Below are 20,999 nucleotides of genomic sequence, written 5' to 3'. Positions count from 1 at the left end.
CATTTACCTTATTTTCCCTCTTAGTAAGAGCATCGATTAGCACTCAAACTATCTACTGATGCAGTTTCAAACATAAGGTTGTGGCTCATACCTTGAAGTGTAAATAACATACATACCTACATATGACCACGTCTATATCCCTTGCGTGGTAGACAGAGTCAACAGTCTTTAAAAGACTGAATGGCCACGTTCAGCTATTTGGCTTAAAGATAGAATTGAAATTCAAATAGTGACAGATTGCTAGCCCATCGCCTAAAAAAGAATCCCAAGTTTGTAAGCCTATCCCTTAGTCGCCTTTTACGTCATCCATGGGAAAGAGATGGAGTGGTCCTATTCTTTTTTGTATTGGTGCCGGGGACCACTTAAATAACTTTCACAATATTGCTCATATTGATATAATGAATATATATTATACAATCTTTCAGAAATAAAGCAAATGGTTGTATTAGCAAAGACAGTGCACTTTATATATCGGCATCTTTGTGCAACAATAATATCGATACGACCAGCTTCAATAGAAAATAAATTATACGCAGTGCTGTCCACATTGACTTAATTTATCGATATCGATTCAAGTCTTCGAATAGACAGAAATTGTTGTATCTTTATACAAAATAATGTATGTATACGTATATAAAATGTAGCCGAATCTGACATTCAGATAGTTATAAACCCCAATTTATGTTAGTAGGTACCTAATTGCGGTTTCTATTATTTTGACCTTTTTGCACAAGTATTGGCTTCGCCCGGGTAGCATTTATACATATTAAACTTCCACTTGAATCACTTTATGAATAAAAAAATCTGCATCAAAACCCGTTGTTTAGTTTTAAAGATCTAAGCGTACATACATACAGACATAGGGGCAGACGCGAGAAACGACTTTGCTTTAACTATGTAGATATTAATGATTATTCTTGAGTCATGTTAGTTCGATTTTTAGTTTCAAAGCTAACTGAAGTTCTGACGCTGAGGGAAAACATTGAGAGGAAACCTACACATTCATTCAATGGATGTGTAACCGTGATCCAAAGAGGTTTAGACGAGAGCCTTCATATATACCTTCCTGATTTACCCAAACATCTAGAAGCATGGTCATTGGCACATCTCGGGCTCCTCTCCAAAGGGTTGGGACGAAACCGGGACTAACGCTAAAAGGATGATGAGAAATTTTAGTAAATGTACCGTTATCGACTGCCTACCATACAACCTATCCCACCCCTTAAGCCCGGGGCGCCGTGCGCAAGCGCATCGCAATCCCGTCTGTGCGCCGCCCGCTTATTAAACCCGGGGCCCGCCCTAATGCCGCCATTACAGGCAATATAATAAAACTGCCGCTGCCGATCCCTGTCATTAAGCGACACAGGTCTAACGTAAATATTTATGGGGGTAGTATTTGAAAAGATTACTAACAATTGCGCCTTGTTTATGTCAGGTACTAGTATTTAAGGTTTTCGAAGGAACAGTGGTCAAACAGGCAGGTAAAATGAAACACAACCTCATAGGATAGTAGGTAGTACTGGCTGGAAAACAAATAAAATTAAAAAAAGGAACAAAAAATTTATTATTAGCGCCAAACCATATTTAAAGTTCGTGTTTATTGTTTAGTTCAACTTATTGTTTTTTATCATTTAAAGTCCTTTGAACTTGAATAGTTAGTACTGTGCACTGTACTAGTACTATCAGTGCATTTTTTAAAAGTTTAATATATTTAAGAGTGTTGCGATAATACAGTGCAATTTACATAGCTTATTCTGCAGTTTTCTTCACGACGCCTACAAGTCATTTTCTTCACTCATATTTCAAGAAATAAAGAATATAGGTATATTTTGTGAGTTCAATAAACAAACAGTCATACGATATACGAATAAAGAATTAAAACAATTGCAGATGTCCGTTAGGTAAGTAACTAAGCATCACAACTAACTTTTTGTTCAGAATTCAGGTTTAGATTTGTTAGGAGATGCATATTCGAATCGCCGAAAATGCATGAATAGAGTTAGAGTGTGGAAGAAGCTGGAGAGGTTGACGCGCTCAACCAATTACAGCGAGGAATCTAAATCGCGATTTCAGAGATTTCACGGATTGGAGCTATATATACAACCTCCGACACAACATCGTCGGAGCCGTGGTTCCCCAGGCATAACACCTAGCCTGGCGGAAGATCTTCCCTTTGGTGGCGGTCGAGCCGAATCATCGCTCCCGCTACATAATGTATGTATGTAGAATTCAGATTCCCATGCTAGGGTTTTCTCGGTTTATCCGTGTTTAGCCGAATATGTCACATGGATGGAAAGGGCGCGTAAGCCAACCGCCGCCATTTTGGCTCACGGGTTTACCATACAGATTCATTATCCTTGTAGATTTTGTAACTGAATCAGCGAACCTACAGCAAAATTTGTCGGCGCCATTGAAGGCGTATTAAGACCTGCAAGAGAACACTATATTCCGAGCTTACGACACTTTTACGAGCGCGGCGTAACTTTTATGTAAACCTGTGAGCTTAGTGTCTTAATTGGCGGGGAAAGGATATTTTTTTTTCTACAATACTTGTGCAAAATATATTTTTATTTAATTTTTTTCGTATAAAAAACGACGTAACTAAGTTGTATTGAATTTTATAGTAAAGTACATAAAAGTTTACTCTCCAACTTTTATATAACGAGAAATGTAACTAAAATTAAACAGAGAAGTTGACGTTGTTGAAAGAAATGCTGCAGTGCAGTTTGTTACCGCTTCTGCTCCGCACGCCTTGGCAGCGGCAGTAAACTTAGTTTTAAGTAATTTATTTGACGTCAACCAATGTTGTGAAATCAAAAGATTTGACAATTATTAAGGTACATGAAGTATCCTATAATAATGAATAAAATTTTTGATAATAGCTAACTGTGAATTGTTGAAATACGGGTCCTGGGCCTAAAGCAACCAGATATTGTAAAGAAAAGATCTCAAGTGCCAAATCTTATAATAAATACATAGGTAAGTACATATAATCACGTCTTTATTCCTTACGGGGTAGTCAGAGCCAACAGTCTCGCGAATACTGCAAGGCCACGTTCAACAGCTTAGTTCCAGGTACATGCAATCGGTAACATCCGATGCGGTATAATGAGTCGTTTTCAAAAATTTATTTTATTTTTATTTTAATGGAAAGAACAACAGCTATTATGATTACAATGTGTGATAAAAATTGGTATCAACAAAGCCAATAATAGATCCTATTTCATCTTTATATCGCTTCGCCTATGAACAAGCGCACGCCCTGCGCATGAGTGTGGCATCGAGATGAAATATTGCGATTCTGATCACGCGCATGCCATTTGATGCTCGATCGTTGCATTGTCCTCAATCTTAATACATGCGGGTATTAAGAATGATGAGTTCTACTCTCTGTTGAAAAGTTATTTTATCTTTTCATTTAGTAAATTTAAACGAGCGCTGTATTTTGACCCTTTGATTTATTTGGAAGTAGGATGCTATTTCTAAATAAACCATAACATAACATATAATCACGTCTGTATCTCTTGCGGGGTAGACAGAGCCACAGTCATCAAAAGACTGATAGGCCACGTTCAGCTGTTTGGCTTAATGATTATGATAGCTCATCGCCTAAAAGATGAATCCCAAGTATATAATTCTATCCCTTAGTCGCCTTATACGAAACATAGGAAAGAGAGGGAGTGGTCCCACTCCTTTTTCTATAATTTTTTTTTATTAAATAATCCATACGTATACATAATCACGCCTGACGCCGGGTTAAAATGCATGTTGCACATAAAGGCACAGGTTCAAATCCCACCTCGGTCTACTAAATGTGTAACCATGATCCCATACGGGTTTTTTTTATTATTATTTTTATTTGTTTTAGCTTTAGGTTTATTATGTCACATATGTTTTAAGTTTTTCTTTAGCCTTCTAGTTTGTTTGCAATTTGATACAATTTAAACTAGTTGGCTAATGTTTTACTATTTTTTGAAGTCACAAATGTTTATTATATATTATATTAAATCAAATTGAACTATATGAAATATTTATACTTGCATAATTGGGGTAGCCCTTTGGTTTATTTGCCATTTGATACAGCTCAAACCAGTTGGCTAATGCAATTTTTTTTATGAAAGTCACTTCCATACTTGTTAGGTTCTCCTGCAAAAGTTGCGGAGGTCAGATGGAAGTCGGTTTGTGTAAAAACCGACTCACCCATTCCAGGATCACGGTCAGAAAAGGTGAGGATGAAAGGTTCTCTATCTATTAGCATAAAATTTAGTGTCATAATTTTACATGGCATACCTTTGTTTAGCCTAATAATTGTTTCGCATAATATTATTTGGCATAACTTTTTAAGGCATATTTCCTAACCTAACTTAACCTGGGCAAAAAAAAAATTTGTCTAAACTCTATTTATGCCTCAATAGGCATAAATAGAGTTTAGAAATAGTATGCCAAAACCAATTATGCCAAAAAATAGTATGCGTAACTCGTTATGCCAAACTAAAATAGGACAAAAAAACTTAGTCGACTGAAAGGGATCCCAGGATGATACTGGGAAGGCCAGGAGGAAGATATAAATAAAAAAACGTAAATTATTAAATACAATAAAAAACAATTTATTTCGTCTTAACAATGATACAGAAAATAACACGATCGGTGAAGCACATGATAATAGATCACAGTTTATACAATTAACTACCTTAACTCTATATAAATAAAGTGTGGTATGGAAAAACACGAACGAGCCTTACAGAAAACAAAATCTAATTAACAAAACCGTGTGGTTCCCAGCACTTTGGAATAGGACCACTCCAAATCTTTCCATGGATAACGTAAAAGGCGACTAAGGGAGGCGCTAACTAAGCTTGCGATTCGACTTTTAGGCGATGACATGTGCGTAGTCGGGCCGAGTTTCATTAAATTAAATACATATATAAATAAAATAATACATTCAATAAATAAGTCTATTAACATAAAACAAATCTATTTAAGTAACAAACTTGTTGTATTTTTAAACACTTTAACTTGCAATTATACCAATTAAAAAGGGATGGAGGGAAATCAAACAATTTGTCTTCTATTGGGACTAATTAGAAGATATTGTACGAAAAAAGATCATTGATGATCATATTTAACCGTATTCAAAAATAAAGGCGGTTCTGAGTTTGACCTGTACGTATGTATGTTTGTTTGTATGTATGTATGTACGACAGCGATTATCTCGCGTTTCGCTGAACCGATTTCGATGCTGTCTTCAGGAAAGTGAAAGGATGTAACACTTTGGAGGTTTTAGAAATTTAACCGATCTCAAAAACGAAGGATTCCGATTGGAGGCGGTCCTCTTTTTACAAAAATCTCATTCTGAACTTTATTTAGGAATTGGGCTTCAAGATTGTATGTACAGTGGGCCGCATACAAAACGAACAAATCTCGATACGTTTACGATACTTAAGTGGTATCTTTTGCTATTTAGCCATTGGACGCGGTCCTCTTTTTACAAAATTTATCTCATTCTGAACTTTTATTTAGGGATTTAGCTTCAAGATTGTATGTTCATGTACAGTGGGCTTAAAACAAACGAACAAATCGCGATACGTTTACGATACTTAAGTGGTATCTTTTGCTATTTAGCCCACTATACTCCATCTTGTTTTTTTTTTTAATCTGTGACTGCACTCTCTGTAGGAAAGAAATATTGACATATCTCTTTTATATTGACATATGTATTTCTTTTATATTGACATATTTCTTCAATAACACCTAAGAGGGCACCATTCCCTGACTCCGCTTCCACGAAGCGCCCTGTCGTCGGTTGTGGTTGGCGCGCGAGGACTTGTGCTTCTCTTTGCGTTCCCGATTAGCGAGAACCTCCTTTTCTTGCCCTTGGCCCTTCGGTTTGCCGACAACGTCGACGTTTCTGGAAAAGAGTGAAATTTTCAAAAGTTATTTTAGGCATTTTTTGGGCTCGGCCGCCAAAGGGTAGATTTTTATCCAGCCCGTGGTGAAAATTCTTAAATTCTAAAATATTATAAAATTATGTATGTATATCCGTCATTCTGTTTGTAACGAATAAACCTTCAGGGCAAATTTAACCCTCGCAGGGTAGACCGAGCCAACAGCCATCAAAGGATTAAAAGGCCACGTTAAGCTGTTTGGCTTGATGATAGAATTGAGCTTCAAATAGCGACAGGTTGCTCGCTCATCGGCTAAAAGAGGAATCCCAAGTATATTAGCCTATTCCTTAGTCGCCTTTTACTACATCCATGGGAAACAGATGGAGTGGTCTTATTCTTATCTCTTTTGGTGCCGGGAACCACACGGCAAATTTTTACTATATTTTAATATAATAAAATGAACAACTAGTATTTGTACATTTCTAATTACTACCATGCGATAGGTCATCAGCCGTGAGATATGAAATCGGTTCAGGCGCATTATGTCCAATTCGCAAAACGTCCAATTTCCAGTTCGTAATTGACCAATCGCGAATTGGACCAATTGCGAACTGGACCAAATCGAACTGGACCAATTGCGAACTGGACAATTGGACATTTTGCGAATTGGACATAATGCGCCCAACCGATGAAATCAGCCTTAGAATTTTATGCCTAGTACCTTTTTCAATCCCGGATCTTATTACCTAATAACCTACCTGGGTGGCGGTGGTCTATGGCCCTTGCCCCTCCTCATGTTCATGTTGGCTTCCCGCCGCGCCCTCACCTCCTCTGGGTTGGCACAGAAGTCCATACGGCTCCTGGTGCTACTGCTGGGTTGCGGTTCTTCCTCTTCATCAGACTCGGACTCCTCCTGAAAACAATTCAAAATTCACTGTTACTTATAATGTAAACGACATGCTCTCAGTTTGGAAATACGGTTGTTTTCTGAGACTTTCGATTCACATATTTCACCTGTTTAACATAATATGTTTATGCTAGTCAATCTCATGGGTATATACCCATCCTTGCGGGGTAGACAGAGCCAACAGTCACCAGAAAAAATGAAAAACCACGCTCAGCTGCTTGGCTTAATGATATAATTGAGATTCAAATAGTGACAGATTACTAGCCCATCGCTTAAAGTTGAATCCCAAATATAGTCTTTCCCTTAGTCGCCTTTTACAACATTCACGGGAAAGAGATGGAGTGGTCCTATCTGGGAGCACGGCAGTGCCCCGCCAAGTCAAGCAAAAAAGCGGCACGGCCGTACCTATATAAACATGGTAGGTTTATTTAAAACTAGCTGTGCCCGCGACTTCGTCCGCGTGGAATAGTTATTTTGGGCATCATATTTATTTTTGCAAACATCCTCCTCGGCTTTATAGCGGGCGGTCACGCGTATTAGAAAGAACGCTGGTTCGCGGTATTAAATGTTTCGCTGCAAATTGCTTATAACGACTATATCTCAAAACCTATTCGTCTGATTTATATACTGTAAATGGCAATTTTAGTCTACATGAAAAGCCGAAAGTAATAAACATATTTATTTAGATAAGGATTAATACTGAATTAAAGAAAATTGGTTTCAAAATAACTTATGTTTACAATGAAAAAATAATCTTAAAAAATTAACATAAAAGTGGTTATTGTAAGTAAACCTTAAGAGATAGATATATGCTCTCGCGGACTTTTTTGTGGCAAAAAATGAGTACTTCACATCTTTAGTACATTGTTTTACTATATCTTTGTTGGTTTGCGCAGCGTTCGCGTGGAAAGCTCGCAGATGGCCGACTCGTTCAACTTTCACCTGCATTGTTGACGTTTCCCGTAGGAAATCCGGGATAAAATGTAGCCTATAGCCTTCCTCGTTAAATAGACTATCTAACAGTGAAAGAATTATTCAAATCGGTTCAGTAGTTTCTGAGATTAGCGCGTTTAAACAAACAAACAAACAAACAAACAAACAAACAAAACAAACTCTTCAGCTTTATAATATTAGTATAGATTTCAGTCAATTTGAACCAGTAGTTTAAGAATGGAAACTTGTTAAAGTTTCTGAATTTTGTCACTCACTGACTCACCCATCATCAAAAGTCCAAGGTACTTTTAGCAGACATAGAAGCTTCAAATTTAGAATACAAATAGAGTTTAGTGTCTTAATCATGGGAAAACCTAAATATTTTGTAATTTCGGTTCAGTTTTATAAATACACCAACTGCATGAATAACTTTGTAATCCCATATAAATGTATAGGATTACAAGGTTACATTTGTAGTTAATGAATCATTCTTACTGTATTATTACTATATGAGGTATAACGGGAGAGGGTATAGTACCCCCGGTAAGGGTGTGTTTAGCCCATGAGGGTAAAATATTTTTAATATTGGCATGATCATAACTTATGTAATATTATAATTTAAGACAGAAGGTCCTTTAAGTGGAGACTACATAGATCGACCGACTTGGTATTACATGGATCTCACAAATCTTTAAGGTAGAAAGACTGAGCTGCGAGACTTGGGTTTTTTTACAGGATGTTTTGATGGCATTCTTTTTTCTATTGGTGCCGGGAACGACTCGGCTTATAAATGTATTGTATGTGTATGGATCAGCTCACATGCCTTGCTGATAGTGTACATTACCTCCCGCCTCCTGCCGTGGGAGCCCTGCAGCGCCCGGGGCGTGACGACAGGGCGCCGGGGCTCCTCCGCGTCGGGCGCGGGCGGCGCGGCGCCGTCGGAGTCGTATGTGTCGTCATACTCGTCCGAGTACAAGTCTGTCTCGTCACACACCATGCTGTGGGTAAAACATGCATACATACATATGGTCACGTCTACATCCCTTGCGGGGTAGACAGAGCCAACAGTCTTGAAAAGACTGAATGGCCACGTTCAGCTATTTGGCTTAACGATATAATTGAGATTCAAATAGTGACAGGTTGCTAGCCCATCGCCTAAAAGAGGAATGCCAAGTTTGTAAGCCTATCCCTTAGTCGCCTTTTACGACATCCATGGGAAAGAGATGGAGTGGTCCTATTCTTTTTTGTAATGGTGCCGGGAACCACACGGCAAAACAAACAACAACACAAACATACATACATAAAATCACGACTCTTTCCCGGAGGGGTAGGCAGAGACTACCTCTTTCAACTTGCCACGATCTCTGCATACTTCCTTCGCTATATCCACATTCATAACTCTCTTCATGCAAGATGAAACATATTTTAACAATTTCATTTAAAAACTAGAGGCCGCCCGTGACTTCGTCCGCCTGGAAACCTTATGATAATAGGATCTGATATCGGACCGCGTATCAATCGCGCGGGAACTCCGGAATAAAAAGTAGCGTAACCTATATGTTATTCTGGGTCTTCAGCTACACCTTACATACCAAATTTTATCGTTACCGGTTCAGTAGATTTCGCGTGAAAGAGCAACAAACACACTGACATCCTGACATACTCACAAACTTTCGCATTTATAACATTAGTAGGATTATATAAAAAAAAATTTACTACCGCCTTCAAAGTCTTTTGACTTGCGCGGAACAAATTGCACCGCAGCGCTTCCCTCATCGGTATCAATTAGAATAGAATAGATTTATATTCAAAATTGGATACAAGGTATCACTTATTGACGTCACATAACTTAAATCTACATATAACTACTACCGCTTCCAAAGCGCATGTGTAGAAGAAGCGGCGGAACAAACTACACTGCAGCATTTTCATCGGACGTCAATATACAAATATAGATCTCTTAAATCTAAATCATGGACGAATGCACATTGTCTACAATTAAAAAACATGAATGAATTCGACAAACGAGTTGACTCACTTGTACTTGACATATATGTCTTTATTCTTCAACTCCTTGACAGTGCTTTTGTCATCCAGCATGTCCTTCAGGTCCCTGTAATGACTCTTCTTCTTCCCGATATGCATCCTGTCCAAGGCCACGTCGTCTCTGGAATTAGGATCATTTGAAGATTAAATATAAATAAATATATAGGACGGGACAAATTACACAGATTGAGTTTGCCACGAAGTAAGTTCGACACTTGTGTTACGAGATACTAACTCAACGATACTATATTCTATAATAAATACTTAGATAGATAAACATCCAAGACCCAGACCAAAAAAAAATTCGTTTTACGTCATGCCCCGGCCGGGATTCGAACCCGGGACCTCCGGTGTCACAGACAAGCGTATTACCGCTGCGCCACAGAAGCCGTCTTCATTATCTTCTTCTTGCCGTGCCGTGCCGTGTGGTTCCCGGCACCAATACAAAAAAGAATAGGACCACTCCATCTCTTTCCCATGGATGTCGTAAAAGGCGACTAAGGGATAGTCTTACAAACTTGGGATTCTTTTTTAGGCGATGGGCCAGTAACCTGTCACTATTTGAATCTCAATTCCATCATTAAGCCTAATAGCTGAACGTGGCCATTCAGTCTTTTCAAGACTTTTGGCTCTGTCTACCCCGCAAGGGATATAGACGTGACCATTATGTATGCATGTATCTTCTCTCTCCTGGGTTTAGTCCCAGATGCATCCTCACCACTCTGGAGAGGAGCCCGGGGTATGCCTTTGACCATGGACCCTGGATTGGGTGAGTCTGGTTTTTACACGAAGCGACTCCCGTCTGACCTCCGCAACTTCCTTTGCAGGTGAACCTTACCCGTGTTGGATCGATCATGGTTAGGTACACATCCTAAATGTGCAGATTTTCTCACGATGTTTTCCCTCACTGTACGAACATCGGTTGGTATTAAAACTAATGTACGTATAACTTAAGAGTCATTGGTACATGGCCGAGGTGGGATTTGAACCTGTGCCTTTCTGCGCATAACCTTACCGATTGGACCAACGATGCTCTCGCGAATTTTTTGAAGCTTATATACCTATGTTTTTGCAAGAATAGAGTTATGAATGTCAATAAAGCGTAAGAAGTATTCAGAGATCGTGACAAAAAGATGTAGTCTCTGCCTACCCATCCGGGAAAGAGGCGTGATTTTATGTAGGTATTCATTTATGTTTTGAGGTAAATTAATATGAACGTAATAATATGGAATGTTAAGTTCTTAATTCAATTTTTAATAGATCATAGTTACGTTAAAATGTTCTTTATATTTTTGACTAGCTGTGCCCGCGAATTCGTCCGCGTGGAAAAGCTATTTTGGGCATCATTGAAGCCCTCAAGGATGTTTTCCCCGTTTTTTTTCACCTCCATTATTTCTTTGCTCCTTACAGTTGCAGCGTGATGTTATTTAGCCTAAAGCCTTCCTCGATAAATGGTCTGTTCAACGCAAAAAGAATGTTTCAATTCGAAACAGTAGTTCTTGAGATTAGCTCATTCAAACAAACAAATAAACTCTTCAGCTTTATAATATTAGTATAGATTATTAGGCAGGTTGCCAGATAGCCTTTAATCAACTATTTACTAAATGCGCAAATGAAAACCAAATCAAATAAAAGGTCTTACCTTTTATACGTCATTTTACAAATATATTACATTCAAAAGTCTATCTTAACATATAAACATACATATAGTCACGTTTTTATCCCTTGCGTGGTAGACAGAGCCAACAGTCAGTCCAAAAGACTTATAGGCCACGTTCAGCTATTTGGCTTGATGGTAGAAATGAGATTCAAACAGGTTGCTAGCCCATCGCCTAAAATAAGTCCCAAGTTTATAAGCCTATCCCTTAGTCGCCTTTTACGACATTTTTGATCTTAACATGTTGCTATAAAGTAAACAATTCATAAATATCAACTCTTGTTAAGTAGATTTGGTTTGAGTTTTCACACTAACGGCCTGTCTGTCCCATAAATACGTTTTGTATGTATGTAAACTGGATTTTGTACAATAATTCTGTTTATTACCGTGTCAATGCCGTGTGGTTCCCGGCACCAATACAAAAAAGAATAGGACCACTCCATCTCTTTCCCATGGATTTCGTAAAAGGCGACTAAGGGATAGGCTTACAAACTTGGGATTCTTTTTTAGGCGATGGGCTAGCAACCTGTCACTGGTTGAATCTCAATTCTATCATTAAGCCAAATAGCTGAACGTGGCCATTCAGTCTTTTCAAGACTTTTGGCTCTGTCTACCCCGCAAGGGATATAGATGTGACCATATGTATGTATGTATGTTAAGTAGATTGGGCTTGAGTTTTCGGAATAACGGCTTGTCTATCCCAAGAATAAGTTTTGTATATATGTATATCTAAACTGGATTTTGTACAATAATACTGTTTATTACCTTGTCATGATGTCAAACTCGTCTCCGTCAAACACGTTCAGTCTCTGAATACCAGTGGCAAGGAAGTGCTGGTCCAGGGGGTCATCAGGTATTATTGGCATGTTCTGGTCGAGACCTTAATACAAAAAATAATATTATAACCAGACGCGCGTTTAGCAAACGAAATATCTAAGTCTTTAATACACACACCTTTGCCGTGTGGTTCCCGGCACCATTGGAATAAAGAACAGGATCACTCCATCTCTTTCCCATGGATGTCGCAAAAGGAGACTAAGGGTTAGGTTTATAAACTTGGGATTCTTCTTTTGGGCGACAGGCTAGCAACCTGTCACTATTTGAATCTCAATTCTATCATTAAGCCAAACAGCTGAACGTGGCCTATCAGTCTTTTTAAAACAATTAGCTCTGTCTACCCCGCAAGGGATTATAGACGTGATTATATATGTATGTACACACACCTTTCAACGGTTCCGCCAAATTTCCCTCCAAAATGCTATTTATAACCCTCTCTGATTTAAAACCATAATGTTTTAGACATTTCAAAATGAACCCATCTCCCAAATGTGGGAGTATATCCTTCACTTCGCTGATCAAAGACTGTTCTCGAATACTGTCCGGTATTTCGTTGTCCGTGGACGGGCCCGGGTTGTCTATGGTTTCAAGATGGCCGTTGGGCACTGGCTCGCTATTGGTCGAAATTGTCTCTGGTATTGGTTCGTCGATGTTGGAGTAAATCGCTTGGAGGATGAAGTCGGTTTTTACTGTGTCACTGAGATTTTGTTCAGGTTCTTATTAGATACTCGTATAGATAGATAGATAATTCATTTATTTGATTTGCTACACACAATTTACAATTTCATATGGAATACAAATTAATTAGAGTGCGAGTTGCAGCAATACAAAAAGGTCACAACTCAACGAATTTACTGCTATAAGATATAGTATTATATGTAAAAAGAAAAATTGCTTAAGTTTTTATTTTATTTTTTATATTTAAGATTCATATTTTTTGTTACCTAGCTAGTTTGGTAGCTAAAACACCTGTGCATTCTGTAAAATTCAATCAAAAGAGAGGCTTATAGTTGAGATCGTTTTAAGCAGATATATGACCGGTCACTTTCTGAAAGAAAAGTACCTATGCAGTAATGGAAGTATTCAGAGATCGTGGCAATTGGAAAGATGTAGTCTCTGCCTACCCCTCCGGGAAAAAGGCGTGACTTTATGTATGTACTTATAGAATCCCAATTAAATATAAATATATAAATATATAGACGGGACAAATTACATCCATCAGAATTCAATCAGTAAATGATTCAGCTATACATGGCCTTCGAGTCTTCTCAAGACTTGACGTGTGTGTATGTGTGCGTGCGTGCGTGCGTGTGAGTGCGTGTTTTGACCACACACACGGTTATTAGTTTCATGTCAAAAGGATACATATCAGGGTAAGCCTGTCGCAACATCTCCAAATCCTCGTGTATTGAATAACACGCGTGATAGTCTTTTATAAGGAGCTTCTCAGACAACCCGTCCATTATCACTGAGAGGTACTCCTCCACGTGAGATTGTATGCTGCCTCTGATGATAAAAATAAACTTTTATATATAAAAAAGTTTTATTTCTTGTTATATGCGGACGCATATAACGAGAAATATAATCATCACAGTGATCAAGTTATATTTTAAGGGCAATAATAAATAAATATATACGGGACACATTACACTGATTGAATTAGCCTCGAAGTAAGTTCGAGACTTGTGTTACGAGATGCTAACTCAACGATACTATATTTTATAATAAATACTTATATAGATAAACATCCAAGACCCAGGCCAATCGGAGAAAGTTCGTTTCTCATCATGCCCTGACCGGGATTCGAACCCGGGACCCCCGGTGTCACAGACAAGCGCACTACCGCTGCGCCACAGAGGCCGTCAAAATATAACTTGACAGATGTCAAATGCATTATAGTCTGTCTTTTTCGCACATATGTCATAGTTATCGTTCCATCCTGCTCACATCACGGAAATCAAGTTACATTTTAAAGGCATACATTCAAACAATTTGACTCACTCTCCGCTCAGTATACTGTTCTTGTAGACCGCTAAAGTCTCTCTGAAGATGTCGATAAGTTCAGCTCGTGCCGAGTCTATGTAAGACTCCACTTCGGTACAAGTGACGCTGGTCTGGTCCCCCAATTCCTGGAGTTTCTCATACAGCTGGGGTACACCGTGTTCGTACAATTGGACTATACTACAACAAAGAGATGGTTTATGTAAATTGCTCGCTTACAAAAATAAAATATACAAAAAGTTTCTTTTTTTTTACCTGACTGGTATTAAATATTATGGAATGAGTTGATAGGAATATTTATGTGAATTCGAATTGAATTTTCATATCAAAATAAAGTACAGTACTACCACGTTTATATGTCACATCGGCAATAAAAAAACGACCTTATTACAAATATATTAAACTTAAAATCCAAAATCAAGTGTTAAGATCGCGAATTCAGACGTGATGCCTGGGGAATCGCGCGACGGACTATGTTGAGTCGGAAGTTATATTTAAACACCAATCCGTGAAATCTTCGTAATCGCGATTCAGATTCTTCGCTGCTATTGGCTGAGCGCGTCATTTTCCTCGCTATGATTGGCATTAGTGATGTCGATACAGTTTAAAAACAAAAACTCACCTAACTATAAAATTAGTTTTCCTAAATATCCGTACACCGTTCGGATACATTTCTAGAAACAGCCTTAGCGTCATCGCAGTGTCCAGTAAATGTATCACTAGGTCTCTCAGTATATCGAATGTGAGTTTGTCTGTCGGTTTGTTGTTCGACGGCCGACGTATTTCTCCGAAACCGTTGAACGTCTCCGGCAAATTCGGAGGTTCTTCGCTATCGTAGTCTTTGTTTACTTGCAATATTATATATTTGAAGGCCTGTAAATAAAAATAAAAAATGTGTAGGAGTATGAAAGTAAAAAAATATACATCTATCATCTATACTAATAAGGCTGAAGAGTTTGTTTGTTTGAACGCGCTAATCTCAGGAACTACTGGTGCGAATTGAAAAATTATTTTTGCGTTGAATAGACCATTTATGGAGGTAGGCTATATAACATCACGTTGCAACTTTTAGGAGCGAAGAAATAATGGACAATGTGAAAAAAAAACGGGGGAAAATTATTCATCCTTCAATGATGCCCAAAATAACTATTCCACTCGAACGGAGACGCGGGCACAGCTTGTGTCGTAAAATTTTCACCAAGAAGCGTCGGTGGTTGAACAGACAAGGTGCCGCCGCAAAAGCGAGATGCACAAGTTCAAGTCCTACCATGGTATATACTGTGACGTCATGTCGCAGTGGTCTCCCGTGTACCCCTCTTCACCGTCCTGGACTTGTACTTGACCTTGACCTTGACCGTCCTTGACTTGTGACCGGGACCACTCTCCAGATGTGGAGTTACTACCGGGATTAATGCGAGGAGGTCGATGAAAGATAATACATACATATAATCACATCTATATCCTTTGCGGGGTAGACAGAGCCAACAGTCTAGAAAAATCTGATAGGCCACGTTCAGCTTAATTATAGAATTGAGATTCAAATAGTGACGTTCTTTGAGGCGATGGGCTCGCAACTTGCTAGCCCATCACCTAAAGAAGAACCCCAAGTTTATGAGCCTATCACTATGTCACCAACCTATCAGAGCATAATTATAAGTACAAAAATGTATGAATTAAAAAAAAATAGCGACATAACATACCTCATTAACAAACGCCACAGCGGCTACCGCATCGCTTTCATACTTCGGCTGTATCATGAATATACTGTCCACTAATCTCGATACGTGCCGGCTATTGTCCACGGCATATGTCAAACAAATGTCCCATATGATCGGTATGGTGAATATGAAGTTGTTGTATAGTAATGTGGACATGTGATCTTTGCTCATCCATCTGGTCTGTAACATATGATAAAAAGACTTGATTTCAATTCTAGGTATTATTAAGCCGAGCTGCTTGCTGATTGTTGCTTTTCAAGACTGTTGACTCTTTTCACCCCGCAGGGAATATATGCATATGCACATGCATATGGTCACGTCTATATCCCTTGCGGGGTAGACAGAGCCAACAGTCTTGAAAAGACTGATTGGCCACATTCAGCTATTTGGCTTAATGATAGAATTGAGATTCAAATAGTCGCCTAAAAAAGAATCCCAAGTGTGTAAGCCAATCCCTTAGTCGCCTTTTACGACATCCATGGGAAAGAGATGGAGTGGTCCTATTCTTTCTTGTATTGGTGCTGGGAACCACACGGCACTAAATTAATCTTCTTGAAATATAATTAAGAGTCTTTCTTCCCGGTAAAAAGTAAAGCTCCCGTTTGTGAAACGACTTTAATTCAATTCTGTCATTAAGCCGAGCTGCTGATCGTGGCCTTTCAGTTTTTCAAGACTGTTGACTCTGTCCACCCCGCTGGGGATGTGGACGTGACTATATTACTATTGAATTGAAAGTTGTTCAAGACCATGTCAAAACTTTTTATATTCTACTGTAGTATAATGTTCAGCTATATGGCTTTATATGGAATTCAGATTCAAATAGGGATAAGTTGCCATTGCCTAAAAGAGGAATCCCAAGTTTACTCTCCCGACTCTTTTGACTCTGGTCTGACACATTTAGGTTTACTCATGATGTACCACTCTTATTACTATATATACATACATACATACATACAATCACGTCTATATCCCTTGCGGGGTAGACTGAGCCTACAGTCTTGTAAAGACTGATAGGCCACGTTCAGCTATTTGGCTTTAAGATAGGATTGAGATTCAAATAGTGACAGGTTGCTAGCCCATCGCCTAAAAGGAGAATCCCAAGTTTATAAGCCTATATTACTATATATCCTATATTTATTAAACATAACTCACTTTGCTTTCTTTATTCGTAACTAGCCTGCTAAATACAATAAGAACTAGCCTTCTTATTTCTTCATAAAGTTTCTGTACATCTTTACTGTCATGTGGGGGTAGGTACGGAGGTATGGCTTCCTGCAGGAATGATACTAATGTGTCCATGCATTGCGGATGGTAAAGAACAGTGCTCCAAAATCTGTAACGGATACAGTGAGAAATATACATTTATGTCTAGAACTTTCCTTGAGACTAGCTCGGTACCTTTAAATTTTATTTTATCTACATTTAAATTCATTTATTTTGTGCAATGTTTGTTTAAAAAAGAACATTCAGATTATGCATAGTAATTATAGCATGTATACCAAGCATTAGCTTGCACAGGCCATTGTCATTTTGGCCCAAAAAATAGCAGAAAAATGCACCCAATAGTTTTAGCAGAAATATACATATATACATGTAATCACACCTATATCTCTTGCTGTGTAGAGAGAGCAAATAGTCTTGAAAAGACTGATACGCCAAGTTCAGCTGTTTGGTTTAATGATAGAATTGAGATTCAAATAGTGACAAGTTGCTAGCCCATCACCGAAAAGAAGTATCTTAGTTTATAGGCCCAACATTCAGTCACCTTTTACAACATCCATGGGAACAAGATGGAGTGATCCTATATTTACCACACGGCACAGAAATATACATCCATAACCCTCTCCAAAAACCCTTAGTAATCCATTGTGAAATTTGTTCATGCTATACAGAGTCTAATAGAAAGGGGGTTTCTATCCACACCATATTAAGCCAGCCCTTGACACTAAATAAGTTTTCCCAAGGTACGTGGAACAAAATCAAATATAAAATGCACATGCATGCTCCCATACTAAACAACACTTGTATGAAAGCAAATTGGAAGCTGTGCAGATTTGTGACATTGTAGCTGCCAGGGTCCCCCTGCGCCCCTCTTCACAGTACAGGTCCTTCTTTAGGGCCTTATTTAAGTGAGCGCGCATGCTCCGGGCCTTCACCTTTGATTTACCTCAGTGCTCACCAAGTAGACATTTTACCCAAATATCACAGATTGATATCACCTTTTTCTGTATGTTTACATGTTCTCACAAACAAAAATGTCTTGAATTAGAAAAGTATGTACATAAAAAAAAACATAACTCACTTATGATGTTCTAAACTTAGCATCCATTTCAGGTCTTCTAAATATATTTTCATTTTTGTCCTCCATGCTGAGATTGCACCCAGCACTAATGCATTTCCGGTGGGGGGACTTTCATATAACATCAACTCTCTTTTGTCCACCCAGTAGGGGTCCTAAACACAAATAAATTTGAACAATAAGAATATCATAGTAAAATTTGAAGAATAACTGGAGAAAGAACATAGTGAAAGAAGTTTGAAGAAGTTATATGAAAAAGATTTTATCACAATGTTCTATGTGTATCATGAAAAGAAGTGTGGAAAAAAGTTATAATCAGTTTTAATACTGTAAACAATTAGTAGACACTTTTTTGTAATCAGTAAGTTTTATTAGCTTATTGCACAAGTTTAATTCATATTTGAAAAACATTTGTTTACCAAGGCTTTGATTTGCTGAATGACACCAGCATTTCTCACAGATAATACGAGCTTTTCCACAGGCAAGCTTTCTGGATTCTGTAAGAAATGTTGAAAATTATATTCAGTTACCATATACGTATCTTTTATTGCACATTGCACCATAAAATGAATGGCTATTGCTTTAACCAGTGTTAACTTACCACAAATTCTTCATTGGACATTTTAAATGTTATACAAAAGTTACGGCTGCTGATTACTAATTGTTATGAATGATAGATATATTAAAAGGCTTAGAGCCAGAAAATAAATAAACTTTTTATTTCTTTTGAAATAAAATATGCCGACGAAGACGAAACGAAAAGAAATTAATAACTTGACTGAACTGCCTACCATCTGACATTGGCATATTTAATAAATTGTTATTGACATTGACAAATGATTCAAATTTTTTAAATCTTACTCTGAGGTAAAGAAAACGCTTCTTTCGGCGGTTTCTTGAGTTGTGGTGATATAGATAGCCTCATGTTTTGGAAATGCTGTCCCTCTAACGTTCATACAAAACCACTATCAGTTAACTCACATAATAACATGTTTACGTACTCAGAATCGTAATCAATCAGAAGAGTCATATTTTTCGAAGTCAGAAAAGAATAACAATAATAATGAACAGCAAAAAAGCCCAATCACTATAAGTAAAGTCCTCCTATTTTTTTCTTTGGCTATATGTAACTGTACGCTTATCTCTGAAACTTGTGGATGGATTTTTCTATTGGACTAGTTATCTATCGGATAGCCTGTGATAAGAGGGCTGGAAATTTTTAAGGTCAAAAATTTATTTGTTGCCATTCAACACAGCAATGCTATCTAACTTTTGGGCACAATGTCGCGGGTGAGCGCTTTAAACACGACTACACATTCATAAATTTAATTTAAGGTTTTTTTATTGATTATCTCAACTGTCTAATTTTTATGAAAGTAAGTAAATACTAGTTACATAATATATTTTTCACCTGCTTAACCTATTGTCATAAATTATAATAACGTATTTAAAAAAATCTTCTGATAAAGTGGCTGTGAATTTTATAGGGTATCTGTAAATTTAGTCAAATAACATTACTTCCTATTAAATTATTAAAGATTCCGCTAAATTAGTCTTAACGTAAGTGTGCTGGCAAAGCTACCATAACATTTCTACTTATTTATATTTTTACGACCAAACTTGATAGCAACATCAACTTTATATCACAATCACAATTAATCAATCAATGTCAATGTCAAGAAAGAAAAGCCGGTTTATTTACCTACCAAAGGAAAGTTGGTTTTGTTTTTGAAATTAGTCAGGATTGCAATGGTTGCTTTAAATAAGTTTTTTTTTAAATTTGAAGTTTTTAGTAATACTTCCTAAAATGAATAAATGTGGAACAGACCCTAAAGTTAAGAAGTCCTTAGTGAGGAATTTCGAACAGAAAGTGAAACCGGCACGAAAACAAGTAGTTCATGATGTGACTATGGCCAGCTCATCTAATAATGGAATAAGTCCAAAGAATGCCCAAGTTGAGAAAGAACTGAGTCAACCCACACTTTGTTCTAGCGAAGCCTTAGCTAATTATCTGAGCGATGTCAAGAAATCACTTCCCCCGTCGGAGGAAAACGTTCGTGTTGACAAAGGTCAATTTAGTTCTAAAGTATGTACTTATCTACTCCTGTTTTGTTTATCTCTATTTATCATCGTGTATTCCCGATTGTATAATTATTACTGGGCTTTAAAATACACAAGTTCAATAAAGACACGAATCATTTGCTAAGATTCAAAGTTGTTTGTCAGTGTAATCTAAGCTAGACTCAATTTTGATTTGGTTTGTATACTTGAAAATAATGTATAAACTTATTCTTATTTGCAAATTGTTATTTATCTCTTTATTCTCCCTCGTTTACACATACCATGTTATTTAAGGTTAATTTCTGTTTCATTTTTAGATAACAAAAAAACTGAATTTCCATTTCAATGATCGAATTTATAAAAACTTAATTGAATTAAATGCAAATGTTGAAGAAACTAAAAGTCGGAAAAGTGGTAGAAGACCTTCAAGTGGACTAAGCCACAGCAAACGAGACCTTGAACCAAACATAGAAGATTTCTTTGAAGATGAAAAAGAAATAGATTCACCTCCTAACATTCCTGTCATGAAACCAAAATACAAACCTGTAAAATATATTGAGAATGGAGACTTGCATAAACTGGTTGCGTCCTTTGAAGATTTATGACATTTGATGCTATTAAAAATATTTCAGAATTTTGCTTGATTTGTGTTTTC

At 37.5% G+C, this 20,999-nt stretch overlaps 2 protein-coding genes across 2 annotated transcripts; one reads left to right on the top strand and one right to left on the bottom strand.

The window, feature by feature from the left end:
- Positions 1 to 4,592: 4,592 nt before the first annotated feature.
- Positions 4,593 to 19,079, bottom strand: LOC106134780 (activating signal cointegrator 1 complex subunit 2). The gene is made up of 14 exons (XM_013334927.2): positions 18,885 to 19,079; positions 18,703 to 18,780; positions 18,287 to 18,438; positions 17,137 to 17,317; positions 15,967 to 16,164; positions 14,889 to 15,139; positions 14,267 to 14,446; positions 13,631 to 13,771; positions 12,652 to 12,962; positions 12,194 to 12,308; positions 9,764 to 9,892; positions 8,570 to 8,723; positions 6,644 to 6,798; positions 4,593 to 5,908 (listed from the first exon to the last, which is right to left on the bottom strand). Exons 1-14 carry the CDS (start codon positions 18,903 to 18,905, stop codon positions 5,752 to 5,754), a joined length of 2,223 nt encoding a protein of 740 aa, XP_013190381.1. The 5' UTR covers positions 18,906 to 19,079; the 3' UTR covers positions 4,593 to 5,751.
- An 898-nt stretch (positions 19,080 to 19,977) lies between these two features.
- LOC106134521 (uncharacterized) lies at positions 19,978 to 20,969 on the top strand. Its single transcript, XM_013334604.2, has 2 exons — positions 19,978 to 20,369; positions 20,662 to 20,969. The coding sequence occupies exons 1-2, from the start codon at positions 20,091 to 20,093 to the stop codon at positions 20,947 to 20,949; spliced, it is 567 nt and encodes a 188-aa protein (XP_013190058.1). The 5' UTR covers positions 19,978 to 20,090; the 3' UTR covers positions 20,950 to 20,969.
- Positions 20,970 to 20,999: the final 30 nt, after the last annotated feature.

Source organism: Amyelois transitella, chromosome 17 (assembly GCF_032362555.1).
Source record: "Amyelois transitella isolate CPQ chromosome 17, ilAmyTran1.1, whole genome shotgun sequence".
Taxonomy (NCBI): domain Eukaryota; kingdom Metazoa; phylum Arthropoda; class Insecta; order Lepidoptera; family Pyralidae; genus Amyelois; species Amyelois transitella.
Note: the sequence above shows the minus strand (reverse complement) of the source record. Positions and strands in the feature narration are given on the sequence as shown.